This window comes from Schistocerca gregaria, chromosome 3 (assembly GCF_023897955.1).
Source record: "Schistocerca gregaria isolate iqSchGreg1 chromosome 3, iqSchGreg1.2, whole genome shotgun sequence".
Lineage (NCBI taxonomy): Eukaryota > Metazoa > Arthropoda > Insecta > Orthoptera > Acrididae > Schistocerca > Schistocerca gregaria.
Genome location: NC_064922.1, coordinates 852,507,399 through 852,523,702, shown reverse-complemented (window position 1 = coordinate 852,523,702; position 16,304 = coordinate 852,507,399). Strand labels below are relative to the sequence as shown.

The 16,304-nt window shown below is 36.2% G+C and overlaps 1 protein-coding gene across 2 annotated transcripts in view; it reads right to left on the bottom strand.

Annotated features, from left to right (window-relative positions):
• The window catches only part of LOC126354799 (splicing factor 3B subunit 1), a 66,755-nt gene that overhangs the window by 38,505 nt on the left and 11,946 nt on the right, over window positions 1–16,304 (bottom strand). The window contains exons 1-3 of one of the 2 annotated variants that reach the window (XM_050004714.1): window positions 8,287–8,363; window positions 4,672–4,751; window positions 345–548 (exon numbers count right to left, since the gene is read on the bottom strand). In XM_050004714.1, coding sequence (XP_049860671.1) covers window positions 345–548; window positions 4,672–4,707 — 240 coding nt within the window. In that variant the 5' untranslated portion in view covers window positions 4,708–4,751; window positions 8,287–8,363. Of the gene's footprint in view, window positions 1–344; window positions 549–4,671; window positions 4,752–8,286; window positions 8,364–16,304 lie in introns of those variants that run through there. The other variant, XM_050004712.1, reaches the window with a different exon arrangement.

The window sequence follows — 16,304 nt, the reverse complement described above, 5'->3', positions numbered from 1 at the left end:
GACACCATCATCATTTAATCATACAGTAAAGCTGCATGCCCTCGGAAAATTACGGCTGTAGTTTCCCCTTGCTTTCAGCCGAACTATGAACTAATTATAAATTACAATATGGAACAACGTATGAAGACATTCACTCCCCTTTTAAGTTGAAATGTCAATAGATAGCAGGAGGTAGAAATATTCAAATAGTATAATGTTTCAACAAACATTCCTACTGTGCGAGAGAAGAGCACTAATGATTTTCAACTGCAGGGAGGAAGACTAGGATATATCATCTTGTCAATGACAAGATCACTTGAGACAAATTTACTAGCAGAAAAGGTATAAAAATGTGAATGGCTTACATCCTCCTTGTCCCAGGTTGAGCTTGGCTGCTGTGCACTAGCTGTGACGACTGGAGCTGTTGGCTTCTTCTTTACAGGGACAGCCTCCTCACCTCCAGTCTGGTCCCAGCGTCCTCTTCGTTTCACTGCTGCTTTCGCTACCTCTCCATTTGTCACTGCTTTAAGTGTGCCCTCTTTTGACTTCTCGACAAGTTTCTTACGCAGCTGAAAACATAAAATTTATTCTCACTACATATCTGTGGATCATCTTGTGACTCTAAGAAAAATTTTTAAAACATACATGCTGTGATAGGATAAGACTTTGATGGGAAGCAGTTCTGAGTGATACAGCATCTCGTATCTCCTATATACAAACTATTATGTGGTTATGACCACTCAGCTCTCCCTCTGAATGAAAGGCCATCACATACTATCCTTTCTGTCTGGACCTTTGCCTTTCCCCTACTGACTATCTCCCAGGCCCTCAGCCATCACCTCTAACAACACAAGTAAAATTTAGCGAGTTGTGGATGCTTTTGTAAAATTTTATCGTGGCCCAGAGAAAAAATAAAAATTCAAATTTCATTTTTCAAAAAGATGTGGCTTATTTATATAAAATCATATTATAGGTACAAATGAGCTTTTAATTTTACTCTTAAAAATAATATAAGCTAGACAGGTTAGAAATTAATAGTGGAAATTACATTTGCGGTCTTTAGCCAATTTTTACAGTCCAGTCAAGGAACAACTTATGCAAAGGGTGTCTTGAAGGTGAGCATCCGTTAACCTTGCACAATTTTTATTTCTCAAGTAATTTATGTTTAAAAAAGTTGAATCACACATGTACATGGAGCTAACAAAATAGGCACGTAAACAGACAAATTTTGCATATGAGTAATTTTGTGGAAGATGTTTACCCCAAAATACTTCGGTGGATCTAGTTTAGTACATTTACAAGGAAATATATTCTTGGAATTCAATCTTTATTTGAAATGAAGACTTTGGAAGACTGGGCAACTTGCAGCCACATTAGTCCATTCTGCCACTGGAGAAACGCCATAAAGGAATTTGAAGAACTGTAAACATCCCTGTTTATGTAAAGTCTTGGAATCTTTCTGAAAATTCCTTCCCAAGATTTGCCATAAAACAAAGACACTGCAATGTCGACTTTCAAATTCTTTTTTATATTCAAGTACTGTTGAAAAACAAATTCTTGATTTCAAATGTTTTCGAAAGATATCCACAGCCTGTAATGGAAAGCAGAAACACTTTGCACTGAACCACACATTCACTTCACATTTTTGTTATATTCAGTGTCAAGTGAGGTTAAATTTTCAGAATGTCTTTCAACAAAGCCACAGCTAGTATACTGCATGCATCTGTTAGTATTTCCATGTATTCCCTTCCTTCCTGTGTACCCAAGTTCTCCAAAAATGATATTACTTGTTTTATTTGCCAGGATTGTGCTGTTACTTTTTCTTCACTTAGCTAGCTAACACTGTTGTGCTGCAGTCAATCAGAATATGCTGACACACAGTCTGACAAACTCTTTGAACTGCCTGAACCCAGCAGTCTTGTCCTTGATTCTCTTTACCGAGCCTTTTTCTTTGCCTATCATCATAAGAGCCCTGCAAGTTAAAAGGGAAACCATTCCATCGTAACTACTGTCTGTTTTTGCCACAAGTTCATCAATATCTTCTCCACGAGTCTTGCCTTTCAATAGCAATGGTATTAGTAATTCATCTTTAAATACTTCATCAATGTCCAAAAATAACACAAAAACTGACGTTAGTGCAATTTATATTTTCACCGACAGTTTTACACTATTTAAGACGCACAAAACAATATTACCACATGCCAATAAACAACAAAAATGGACAAACACTCACTTCGCATGTGATCATGACGACAAATGCCAGCCCACCTCCACCTCTCCTGGCAGCCGTCCTACCACCACCCATGTACCAACAAACAATTTTGTCAACTAAGGTTCGAAAACAACTGGTGAAGAGCAGAGCAGTTTTCTCTGTAAAATTTCAGCACTGCTGATGTTAAAATAAAGTAAAAAATAAACAAACGTAACCCTAGTCTCTGAGAGCATCAAATCAAGATAATCAAATGTGTGTCCACAGACACACACTAAAACTAAGTTAGTTAATTTATTTTTTTACCTTATTTTAATGTCGGGGTCCCTGCTCCAATCCTTAGCCAAAATATGACTGTCAGACTGTCTGCAAGCATAGTTGCAGAACATAAGACATTATGTTAGCATAGGACAGATTTAAGAGTCCATTATAAAAGGTTCTTGCACTTGCAATTCAGTTGTGATTTTAACACTGTGAAAGAATTTGCTGGCATGCACAAAGTAAGAGAATTGTCTCTTGAATTAAAATTTGATGAAAAATTAAAGTTAGAAAATATTTTTTGGGGGTCCAGTTTTCAATTTTCTTCAGCCCATATCTGGACAGGAGTCTGCCAGTTGCCAACCGTTGCACAGCACTAATTCTTCCAGAACGTTAAGTTTCCGGGCTACAATGAAAACTCCAGCACAACCATTTAACGAACAGCTGATACCATGATACTAACAGATGTCAGCATGCCCACTGAGGAAACCACTAAATTAAATCTATTTTTTATAACTTACTGTTATTTCGAATGTCTTATTATGAAACCATTAATTTGGTGCACAAGTTCATAGCATTATTCTATAAATTTAATAATCACAACTGTCACACGTAACAGACTGTCATCATCAATAATATATTCGCCTTCACTATTTACAAGTCTGCCTATGCGGGGGGTAACTTTTTGATTCTGCGACTGTAGAAATCATGAGGTTTTGAGGACGAAAAACTCATCCAGAAAGGAAGTTCCTTGAAGCTGTTTGATAGAGCGCATAAAGGGTAAAATCTGAGAGTACATAATCAGATAAGGCGGGGGCAGAATGACTTCCCAACCCAAATTCCGTACAGTGTTTGTTGTGAGCGTAGCAGAATTCTGGTGGGTGCTATCATGGAGTAGCATTACTTTACACTGTCTTCTTGGTCATTGTTCCTGGACTTGGTCTACAAGACATCTCAGTTGTTGCCAATAAATGTCAGCAGTGATGATTACACGACAGGACACCAGTTTGTAGTACACCACAATGTTGCTGTTCAACCAGATGCATAACAGTACCTTTTGTGGATGCGCGCAGGTCTTTGTGCAGGGAGTTTCTGCTTTGTCTGGACTCAACCATTCCTTTCTTTTCCTTATGTTAGTATGATGACACCATTTCTTGTTACCATTAATGTATAAATGATCAGTGTTGTTCACGAGCCAGTAGAGGTATTGTGGTTCTGGCTTATAGCATGCGGTGCCCGTACATTCACTTTTTGTACCTCCTACACTGCATGCAAATGTTGCACGATGGTTGAACAGTTTATCACATCTGCCAGGTCTCAAGTACACTGATGTGGATTAATGTGTAGATGTAAATGATCTCCATCAAACCCGAAGGTCTTACTGAACACGGAGAATCACTAATGTCAAAACGATTCTCCTCAAAAAGAGACCACCATTTTCTTGTCATGCTCTGTCTGGAGACACTATCTGCATAGATGGTGCAAATGTTTCTGGCTGCTTCAGCTGCTGTCACTCCTCTATCAAACTCAAACAGAGGAAATGTTCAGATTTCTCCAATTGGCAATCCATTTTATAGGGTTCACTACTCCACTCAGTATCTTCAAATGACAAAATCACATTATGTGAACTCAAATAGCGCCAGTGAACTACAAATAAAAAATGACAACCAGTAAATTAACCCATATCAACCATAATATCAACATGAAAAACAAAAATGGTATGAACTTACGCATCAACCTAATATTTAACGATGAATATAATACTGATGAATAAGTGTTACAGCACTCAAAAGTACCACAATCTTACACAGGCTAAAGAAGAGTGACGGTACTGTTTTCCAGGACAATGAAGCCATGCATGCTGATGTGAATGCAATATGTTTAGTCCTCTTTATGTGCTTGTCCATCACTCAACTATATGATCAGTGGTTATCTTTACTATTTTGATTATCTGTATTTTGATTAGTATTGCATACATTTTGGATATTCTTCCTGAAAGTGAAGCTTCTGGCTAGGATTTACATTCAAGCAAAGCCATTTAACAATACCTGATACACATAATAATCACAGTCGCCAGTATGCCTTACCAAGGAAATTCTGCTTCAATGTGGCTTAACATTGCCAAACTTATTTCAATTTTGAAATTATTTCATGGAACCATCAAGACATGGCAACGGGTGACTATCAGACCACAAGCCATTAGAAATGAGTAAGATTTTACAAACCTCAGTCTCCTCACCACGCAATAACTGTTCTTTCATGATCTCCGTATATGTTCGAGAGCCAAGATCAGGTGTCTTCCCACCTGGAACCACAACAGAACAGTATTAGCACAGGCACAGCTTACACCACCTTAGACCTAAACTAGATTAAATCTATTGTCATATAATTTGCTATTACTTTGAATGTATTATAATGAAACTACTTAGTGACTTAACTGTTGAATATGTTTTGAAAAACAGTGGCAGCTAGCACAACAAATATAGATGGATATAAACAGAATATCTACAAGACTCTGAACATGTCACCATGACGGGAATAGACACACAACAAGAATGTTAGAACTAACTCACAAACAAAATCATTTGTGAAAGCCACCACTGGAACATTTGCCCAAGCCAAGTCAATGCCTGATATTATTTCAGCAGTGTTACAGCTAAATTTGTATTGTGAAAGGTTCATTTTCAAAAGATGCAAGATGCTGATACAATAAATCCAAATATGAAAACAACTGGAAGGAATGACTTCAGAATGTTATTGAAATATGTATGATAATTGAAGACTGAGCGTTCTGTCCAAGACCTACAAAACAAATGAGGATTTCAACATGTCAAATGGCCGTTGGATCTGAAACGAATTCTAATATACAATTATCCAGCAACAACGTCACTCATAAATAATATCAACACGTGAGACATGCAATGAAAATTATAAGTGGTTTGCTAAATATATGAAAAGCTCCACAACAGAATTATGAACAAGCCACAGTTGCATTCCATCTTGATTTCAATGCAATGTTAATGTGAAATACGGATAATCAAACAAAACTGCCATCTTCTCTTACTTAAAAATTCATATAAGGGCAGGGCTTATTTAAGCTATTACAATTAAAGCATATGGGACAATACCTACATATCCTGCAACCTGCATTCTTAAAATTAGTGGATGGCATGAACTAAACTCTCTTTCCAACGTAACTCTGCCGCAACTGCATCTACTATTCTTTCTCATCTCATTTAAAATTTCCTACCCCCCTTCTCCAGAAGAGCATTCTCCATAACCTGTGTTTGTATTAGACCATTGTATAATCTTGTCATGCAAAGAAACGAACAGAACATATAAACTCGCTCCTCTTCTGTAACCCCCTCCTCCTCCTCCACCCCAGTCCGAAATATCCAGTTCGATTTTCAAACTGTCCAAAATTACTTTAAACATAGCTAAATCATCAATTTACATATAGCATATTTTCTTCACAATGTTTAAGCTGGTCATTATTACAGCCACAAATGCTTAATATTTTCTAACAAGACTTTCAGCTTAAACAGCTATTCACATTAAATTTGCAGGAGTAACTGAAAATTTTATGAAGTACAATTCCTTTCCAGAATGGAACAGTTTATAGCAGAAAATAAGCCTAATTTTTACCATTTCTGGTACCTGTTGTTTGCAGCCACTTATGAGTGGCTCACTTCTAACAATTCACAATCAGTTTCTAAGGAGAACCCAATATTGAATTTAAAAGTTACACTGACAATATGACTATATATATGCTGGAGCATAACAAAGCAATGCATACGACATAAGAAAACCTGCAAATGCAAATTATATACAGGGTATATATAAAGTCCGGAAACAGTTTCAATAATTTATTGCACAAAAATCAAACACTGCACATATCATACATGTTATTTTGAAGAGAAATCCTGAAAGAGTTTCATTTCATGTTCAAAACATTCCTTAACATAACTGGAAGCTAACCGCAAGCCAAATTTCTTTAGCTACCTTCCATTATAATGTCACTTGCAGATTCAGAAACTACAAAAAAGCAGAATGCAGTAAAAAGTCTATTTGAACTTTTAATGATGTTATGTTACACATTTTTCCTTTGTGAATCATTGTGCATCCATATGGACACTCAGACAGGACATACATTTTCAAACTTTAGCTTAAAATAAAATTTGTAGAAAAATTCTGATCAAGACATTATGGTACAACGATGTGACTGATGCAAAAAAATTCATGAGCAAAACAACCGTAAAAAAAACTGCTAAATCTAATCTTGCACTACTAATTTCCTTGACATTTTTCCAATGTGGAATAACAGCTTTAAGAAGAAGAAACAAAAAACAGTTTCTAAAAAAGTGCTGCACTTCTGAATGACACAGTGAAAATTCAGTCACAACAGCATGCATACCAAAGAGCAGATCCAACATGCTATTGAAACAAAACTGTCCTCTCTGATAAATATCTGTATCACATTCTAATACCAGAGTAGGGTGCTTCAATTATAATTGCTGCGAGTGACTCTTACAAGAATAGTACAAAAAAGATGAGGGGCAAAAAATCTGAGTTGCTTCTAACATGTAGTATTACAATGTGAAAATATATTGTCATGGAATTTTCCATTCTACCAGACTTTCATTTCACACAACAACTGAGTCAGGAGAGAGAAGTAGAACAAATACCATTGGATATCATTAATAATACATGTTATGTACCACGCCGACAATAATCCAATAGAAAACGGCTATGCCACAGATATTAATTCAATAAAATTAGTCTCTAAGCAGGTCACGACAACACTTAACATGTGTCATATGTTTGCAACTGTTCTGCAAGAACTATTATTATACTTCTTTGAATATTACAGTCTTTAAAATAACAACTTTTTCAAAAAACAATGGAAATTTATTCCTCCACAGTACAATTTATATTCACTTATTGTCCTACAGCTCTGTTCACCCTATTCTTATCTCCATATTATCTTTTAATTAATGTTTTCTTGCCCTTCCTTCCTTTTATTTCTTTCCTTTCCTTTCCTTTCCTTTCCTTTCCTTTCCTTTCCTTCCCTTCCCTCCTTCCTTCCTTCCATCCATCAGAGAGCAATATGTTAATACACATTCTTGTGCATCTTACTACTATCCTCCTCCCCTTCCTTAACCAATACACCTATTTCCTTCGTCCCAGAAGAATAAATTCATAAAATATTCCATAAGCTCATTAATGAAAAGTACAGCCTGTTTCCAATTCCACTAATTGTCTGTAACTCACTCATTCTCTACAAATTCGCGTTTATCATGTGATATGGATATGTCGATTAATAAGAGCTTATGTATTTTTTTTAACTTTGTGTGTACATCTTGACTGGAGGAGAATCACACCTACACTGAAGCAAAATTACTGACTTTTTACCAAGTACCTAAATATGTAGGCAGTAGTAGTGCAAGATCTTTCAGAAGCTAAAATGCAACAGATATGCTCTTCATTATTACATGAGAACATAACAAGGAACACACAAGCAGAAATAAGCCTCTGCAGTTGTTATTAGGGAGCTGTTCAGCAATCAAAATCTTTACACTGTAGTTTCAAAACATCTAAACTAAAAACATACTGAATATTGCGGTGCAAAGTTTTATATGGAATATGAATTCGGAAACTTGGCTAACAAATGAATGGTAAAAATAAGATTAATTCCTTCTCAGCAAACATACATATAAGACTTGTTTCCTATATTTAAAAAAATGATATGTTCCATTACAGAAAAAAATCTAGACAATGAAAACTGAAAAATTTCAGACTGCTTGAGCTTGGGCATATGTTGAACTTGCCAAGATACGTACATGCCCATCCTGCTGCTACACTTCAGCAAACGGTTGTTTGCAAACTTCTTGATCCATGGATGAATTTTAATAGCCACCTAGAAAAAAGCTGGGGTGATTAATAGATTTCTGATAACTCTCACACAACAATCACACACCCAAGAAAACTTCTCCTGCAGCTTCTCCGCAGATGATCCGTGTTGGTTCTTCCTTTGTGTCCAGTAAAAATACTTCTTAAAATTTGTGAATGACTTTTACTTTCCCTATCTTCTGAGGCTTTTTCATATTACAAATTTATCATAATGTCAACCGGGTGTCTGGAATGTTCTCTTTTTTGTAACTCAATCAGTGAGAGTTACATGTATCTACTATTTATTTCTGACAATTTCCCAAATCAGTTCTCTGTAACCATCAGTCTGATACATACAGGAAAAGAACTGTTGGGAATACAATTAACTGTTTACAGAAACAAAACTTGCTGCAACATATAACATTAAAACTTGAATCTGTCCCTCATCTTTCCTTAGGATGGCTGTGCCTTGCTACTGTTTCCACAATATACTTGCAATGTGAAAATATTTAAATGTTAATGCCTAACACAAAAAACAAGTCAGTACAAAAATGTCCCTTGGAAGTGACAGAACATGGACTGCTTCCCTTTAATATTTGTTCCTTACAAATGTGATAATGGTATGTACCTCCACTTAATCCAATGATTGTGCTAGTCCTTTCAATACATGACACTAACCACAACTCTCAAAATCATAGAATCTCACCAGACCTCAACCTCATGACACTACTGTAACATATACATGCCTTGTTACCCTAAACATTCTGTAAAGCTTAAAATTCTAATTTAGATTCTATTAAAAAATATCAGATTTTAGGCAAAGGAGAACATTCCAACAGAGGAAGATTGTTAAAAGTGGAAATTGTGTATCACTATCAGGAAAATATCCCTCTTACTTATGCACAATAAAAACAGTGTTATCATTTATAACTGGACGGCATATTAATTCTGAAATGTAGGGTGTAATTAGCAGATTTTATCCAACTACCAACTGATATAAGAAATACCCATTTTATATTGCAGTCTCCTGCTGAGAGAGCAAGACACTGCATCAAACAATCATATTTGTCTCCAACGGAATTCAAGAAGCTATACTGTGGCATTATACTGTCACTCTCATGGCTTTATCTACCCTTTTCTTCTTATGTTTAGTAGTTCTAATATGCCCAAAGACCAGTTAGAAGCAACCTCCTTTACTAGTTTATTCTGTGAAAGCCTCCTCATCTCTGGATAGTGAAATGAAATGATCATATGGCATTTACTGGCCGAGATATCCCCTTCAGGGTTCAGTCGCTGTATTTTAAGTCTTCTTAGTTGATGCCACTTCAGTGACTTGAGTGCCAGTACTGATGAAAATCACACAACACCCAGTCCCCTGCCGGGAAACGAAACTGGGCCCCCCCACAATTTAACACCCCCCGCCCCCAACACACACACTTTTTTCCATTAACAAACAAGTTTGTAATCCACAAGGATGGGACCATCAATGCAACCTTCCTGATGGTCAAGTTGTACCACATAATTAGTAGAGTCAGTTGAATGCCCTTTCATCAACCTCAAATTTTATGTTTTTTTATTTTTGCAGACCACATTTACATAAATAATTGTACATAGCACATCTACTTTCCCATGCATAACTTTCCTGCTGGTCTTTATTACTGATAATACATTCCAAGGCAGAAAAAACAACTCACCATAAAGGTATTATCTGAATGGGACAAATTGGTAAATGTGATGTACATCTACAGACATACAAATACAATTACAGAAAAATTGTCTGATTTATTCAAGAGAAACAGCTTCACAAACTGAGCAGGTCAATAATGTCTTGATCCACATCTGGCCCTTATGCAAGCAGTTATTGACTAACAGAGTTGTTGCATGTCCTCTTGAGACATATCCAGCCAAATTCTGTCCAATTGGCAGCTTAGATTGTCAAAATCTAGAGCTGGTTGGAGGGCCATGCCCACAATTCTCCAAACATTCTGAATAGTGGAGAGATCTGGTGACCTTGCTTTTCAAGGCAGGGTTTGGCAAGCTCGAAGACAAGCAGTAGAAATTCTCGCCATATGTGGGGGGGCCATTATCTTGCTGAAATATTATCCCAGGATGGCGAGCCATGAAGGATATCAAAACAGGGTGTAGAATTTGATTAAAATTGACACTGTGCTGTAAGGGTGCTGCAGATGAGAACCAAAGGGGTCCTGCTATGAAGAGACATGGCACCCAGCCCATAAATCCTAGTTGTCAAGCCATATGGTGGGCAACAGGCAGGGCGGTATCCCACTGCTGTCTGGGGCGTTTCTAAACACACCTTCACTGGTCACTGGGGCTCAATCTGAAGCAGGACTCATCACTGAAGACAAATCTATTCCAGTCGATGAGATTACAGGCCAGAGACGTGCTTGGAGATGCCCCAGGAAGTGGTGTGATACCAAACTGACAGTCACATGCCATATGACCAGGCAACACAGAATGATGGTCAGTGGAGCCAATTCTTTTCATAGCAGGGGCCTTTGGTTGCCATCCACAGCACCCTTACAGCAGAGTGTTACGCTGATGATATTCTACACCCCATTTTGTTGTCCTTCATAGCAAGCCATCCTGTCCTTACATTTCAGCCAAAATGTCTCACCTGCACATGACAAGAGTTTCTACTGCTTGTCTTTAGGCTTGTCAAACCCCACTTTGGCCAGCGAGGTCACCACATCTCTCCTCAATTAAGAACGTTTGAAGCATTATGGGCGGCACCTTCCAACTATCTCACGACTGTCAATCTAACATACCAACTGGACACAATTTGGCATGATATACCTCAGGAGTATATCCTTAAGCCTATCAAACAGTGTCAAGCCAATTAACTGCTTGCACAAGGCCCAGATGCTCTTTCCCTTGAATAAATCATAGAAGTATTCTGAACTTGTAATACCTTGTCTGTCCCGTACATGGACATCACATACACCGATTTCAATCCCATTTGGATAATTCTTTCATGGCGTGTCTTTCTTTTGTCTTGGAGTGTACTTTACAAAGTGTTATGTGATACCTGTTCTTGAAACAGAATTAACAGAAAACAGCTCAACTCATGATTCAGAATATCTCTGCCTAGCATAGGAATTGACACATTGCTTCAATTAAGTATAAAAGACCTGAATAACAAGACTGAAAATCATGAAAATATGATCTTAAAATGCAAAATAAAAACATGCAGTTAAGTTAGTCTCATGTCCCACTCTCAACAAGGCCACAAGAGATTGAGCACTAACTAATGTAGAGAAGGATGAAGTAAAGAAGCTGCTGCGGTTTATTTAAAGAAGCATCCAGCCATGAGTCTGCACTGATTCAGGTTGAATGGACAGCAATTTGATATCTGCTCTCACTCTACATATTTTACTCAATCATTTAGCTTAACAATCAATACTAAAACTGTATCTTTGTGCTGCATGCACTAAATCTGTTCTATTGTATGACAGGTCAGCTACAATTTTTTATGACCAAACTGAAGAACACAGAATAAAGTATCTGTGAAATAGAAAAAATGCTCAGAATCACCAAAAATATCAGTATTGTATACATCAGAATAAACAATATTGTGAGATTAAAATTGAAGCTAAAGTAAATGTTGTAAGGGACAAAAAGATTTGCTGTAATCAGCAGCCACACTTATCCAACTACACAATTTTCAGCTTTTTAAGGTGAAGGAGATGATTTACACTTACAAGACAAAAACTGTAGTACAACATTAATATGATACTGTAAAATGCTGGGTGGAACTCAAATAATGAAAGCAATGAAAGTAGCCACTTACTATATAGGTGAAGAGATGAGTAACAGACAGGTAAATAAACAAGACTGAATGCTTAGATAAGCATTTGGACAATGCCAAACACTGCCAGCAGATTCCTTTACTGAATGTGATACAATTGATAAATACATTCACAATTAATATGCCATCCCTGTATCTTCTGTACTGTACACGTCTAATATGAAAAAGCCTTTTAAGGAAACAAATATTTCACTTACATGCAGAAGCACTAATTAGATCTTTGAAAGTGTTGTCAGAAATAATGAAATGTAAGATTTGTGAATGTTTTGTTACAATATAGACCAGTCCTCGAAATTTCCAGTTTGGCGATGATGTTCCTTGACTGCGCTGAAGGATTTCCTCAAAGGGAAAGAAAATTGAAGATCATTAGTAAAGGCTAACTTGCAAACCAACCCACCCCACATACTAAATGAACCCTCCCCAGCCATGACAGAACAAAAGCCTACTTATCTTTTAAACTTTTAAATTACAATTTAATAAAGAAAGCTAAATGGAAACCAACCACACTACATACGCGCATACATGCTACATGTATGTAAACCCAATAAGACTACTACTGCCTGCCTACCTCAAAATGCCTAAATCACACATACATACATCCATTCACTCGTAATAAATCGTGTTTGTGCAAGTTTTGACACTGGAATGTGGTGAGCATTTTTTTTCCCTTTTGTGACAAATATGCTCATACAACTGATCATACAGTTCAGAGTGCTACAATGAAAAAAAAAAAAAAAGGTTAATTCATTACAAACTTGGCACAGAAATCAAATGAGGTGTGCTGTGAGATATTACACTTGTCTTCAGAAAGCAAATGTGATGCGAATTTTATTCAAAAGTTATGATACAAGAGAGTAACAGAATAAAATCTTCTGGTTTCTAAATCCCAGGTGTCTCCTAGTAAAGATTCAGATGCAGCAGAGGAGGGAAGTTTGCTAAATTTGAACTAAATCCATACAAGTATGAGGTGAAACTACGAGGTGAGACTTTATTAGTTGGCTATAATAGAAAATCAAACATTAAAGAATTATTTGTATATGAACAAATGGGGCGCCGCTGTAACTAAAGAGGAACAAATGCAACAGAATCGTGCATCTCCTGAAAAGATAGAACTATACACATGATGGCAGACACAAAACTAAAACTGAGTAGAAAATAGATAAAGGAAGCAAGTGTTTAAAAATTGGAAAAAAGAGCGTCATAACGTCTCCCCACAAAATCTCCAACTACTACGCTAATGTCAAGGAAAACAATCTTCCAATTTCTGAATTCCAGGCTGACTTCAGTTTGAGCTCCGAATAAGGGATGAAAACAGCAAGCATTTCGTTACAAACAATTGATGAGTATGTGCCATGTTTCTACTTGCATTATTTATGAATGTCATGCAATTAACGTATCCCTTTAAAGTAACTGTCAGGAATAACAGTAGTTGCAAAGTACAGACAACAATGAATATAATCCTGCAGCAATGACAGTGAGTTGTAAGAAACAAGTTTACAGGATATAACAGTACAAATTCTTAAGTGTCTCTGAAGAAGGCCCGTTATACAAATTGTGAATATTGCTCTTAAAGGCTGCACTAAGCTCAAGTCTGTAGGTAACAAACACTATTTAAAGACAAATAACAACCCAAGAAAAGTGAACTCAAGAGCCAAAAATTGGAAAGTGCCCACCTGCAAGAACCAAGTGGACAACGAGGTCAGGTGTTTATGACCCTGTGACAATATTATGCCAAACTTGGTGTAAAAAGAATAAAACCACATCCCAGAAAGGATGTATCAGGTTAACTTTCTTCAAAACTATTAGTGAGTAATTCAGTAGCCAGAGAAGCCTGCAACACAGTAAAGATACATGTAACACGAAATAAGAAAATATAGTGCGACTGCTTAAGATCTGCACTCTGGAATTAACTTACGTTACCGATTGTGCTCATTACCACACTTTTCATTCACCTGTTAAATGTAGGAGAACTATTTTTATTTCCACAAACTCCACAATAAATATTCTCTGTACAATCTTTTGGTGAGTGATATGAGCTATCCAAATATTTTTGATATGAATGAAACTAGTCCCTGAAATTTTGTAAACAACTTCATTTATGAAGTAATTGGCATTTCAACCTGATCTAAGAAATCAGAAGTTTTCTATCTCTGATGACACTACTCTCTTTCAGTATGATCACACTGTTCTTGTCCTGCACAACATATCTTGAATATGAGCCATAAATTCCATAAGTTAGGGATCCCACACTAATGATTAACTTTTCATAATATATTTTACAAGCAAACCAATATGAGGAAACTGTGCGCTGGACCTTTTTAAACAAAGTAAGTGTTGCTGTCGTTGCTGACGATTTCGATCAATCCTTGAGGTGTACACACCAGTCATTCATGAATAGAAAAGGCAACATTCAAACCTTGATCCAGCACACAGTTAATTTGTCACAAAGGTTCATTCAGACAACACACTTTAATGTAAGGCATATCTAATGCAATACTGAGAGACAAAGTTGCTGTGTGTTTGTACAAGTTTGTGATATGATGAAACTGTCCTATTAGCCCTAGACTTTCTCCTTTAGCATCCCGTAACATTTGGAACACACAGTGAACTGACATCATCATGACCATCTTACATCATTATGCCGTTCTGCACTGATGATCTGCTCATACAAACATAAACTTAGTTGTAAGTTTTTGATAACAGCCGTAAGTCATGCTTTGTATTTTTTTATTAATGGTTTTGCCCTTCAAATGAACAAGATCATCATAGGGATATACAATGTAAAAGACACAAACTGAGATAAATTGGAAAATTTACATTGATGTTACTAAACTACATTCTCTATGGTAACTTACAGTTAAAGCTGGCTTACAGCTCTGAACATTAAGCTGACTGTAGTATAGTATGTAAACTTACATTTAAAGTACAGTAGTAAATGATAATGCTGACAGTGCCAAACATGAAATTGACTGTACAACTGTAGTTGTAACTTCCATGGTATAGTGTACATAAATATAAGTTATAATTATATTTTATCATCTCATATCCGTAAATGTCTGCTCGTCTTTCAAAAAATATGAATACGTTAAAAAAATTAAATATCTTTTAAAATACATTATAAAAATTCATACTTGATACATCTATACAAAGATGCATTCAAATCCACCGTTTTTAAAAATATTTCTGTTAGGATAATACGGCAGGCACTATATTTTGGTTGCGTATCAACACCTCTTCATCAAATGACTGGTATAACACATGCAAATTAAATCTGTTTTGTTCGTTTAGTAAATTTCGCAGTTTTTCTTCTTTTTACGAACATTTTCAATTCTTTCAAAACATTTAACAGAGGGCCTTTATCTGCATAGTGCGTGATTTTTATACTATCTTGAATCTCACGCAATGTATGTATGCTGTATGATTTGAATTTAAACTGTAATGTTCTTTAAACACTCTTCCAGTTTGGCCAATGTATGTGCTCTGACAATTTTGGCAATTCATTTTATACACTCCCGACTTACTGTGTTTATTCTTTTGTACATTCTCTTCATGTATTTTTTTTTTTTTTTGCTCCATGTCTAAGGGCACTGCTAATCAGAAATGCTACTTTTACTTTCTGTCTCGGGCAACATCTTTTAGTATGATCTGTTATGCTCCCTATGTGGACTAAATTACATATGCAATGAAAAGCTTAAAAGTATGTAAAAATCTGACAAAACTTTCACCGTTAAAAACTGCATCCAGTCTGCTAACAATGCAGCAAATAAGAATCCAAAAGATGCGATTTTCACCTCTTGGAATGTTATTAGTATGCTTATGAACATACCAATTGATGAAACATTAGAAATAATTAATAATAATTTATTACAGAATAAAACTATAGCAGTAGGTGAGATTGTACAGCTGTTAGACCTTTTGCATGTTAGCCTTTATGTCAGGTAATTTATCTTTCATGGAAAAATTTATTGCATGGGGGATGGTCTAGCAATGGGCAAAAGTTTATACAGCATTTTACCATAAATTTTTCTTAATGGCTTCCCCCATGCCCTCGGTATTACAAATGTACAGTTCGTGAGATAAAAGACAGTATGAAAATTATCTATTCTGCAGATAAAGGCCCACTGTTAATTGTTCTGGAAGAAT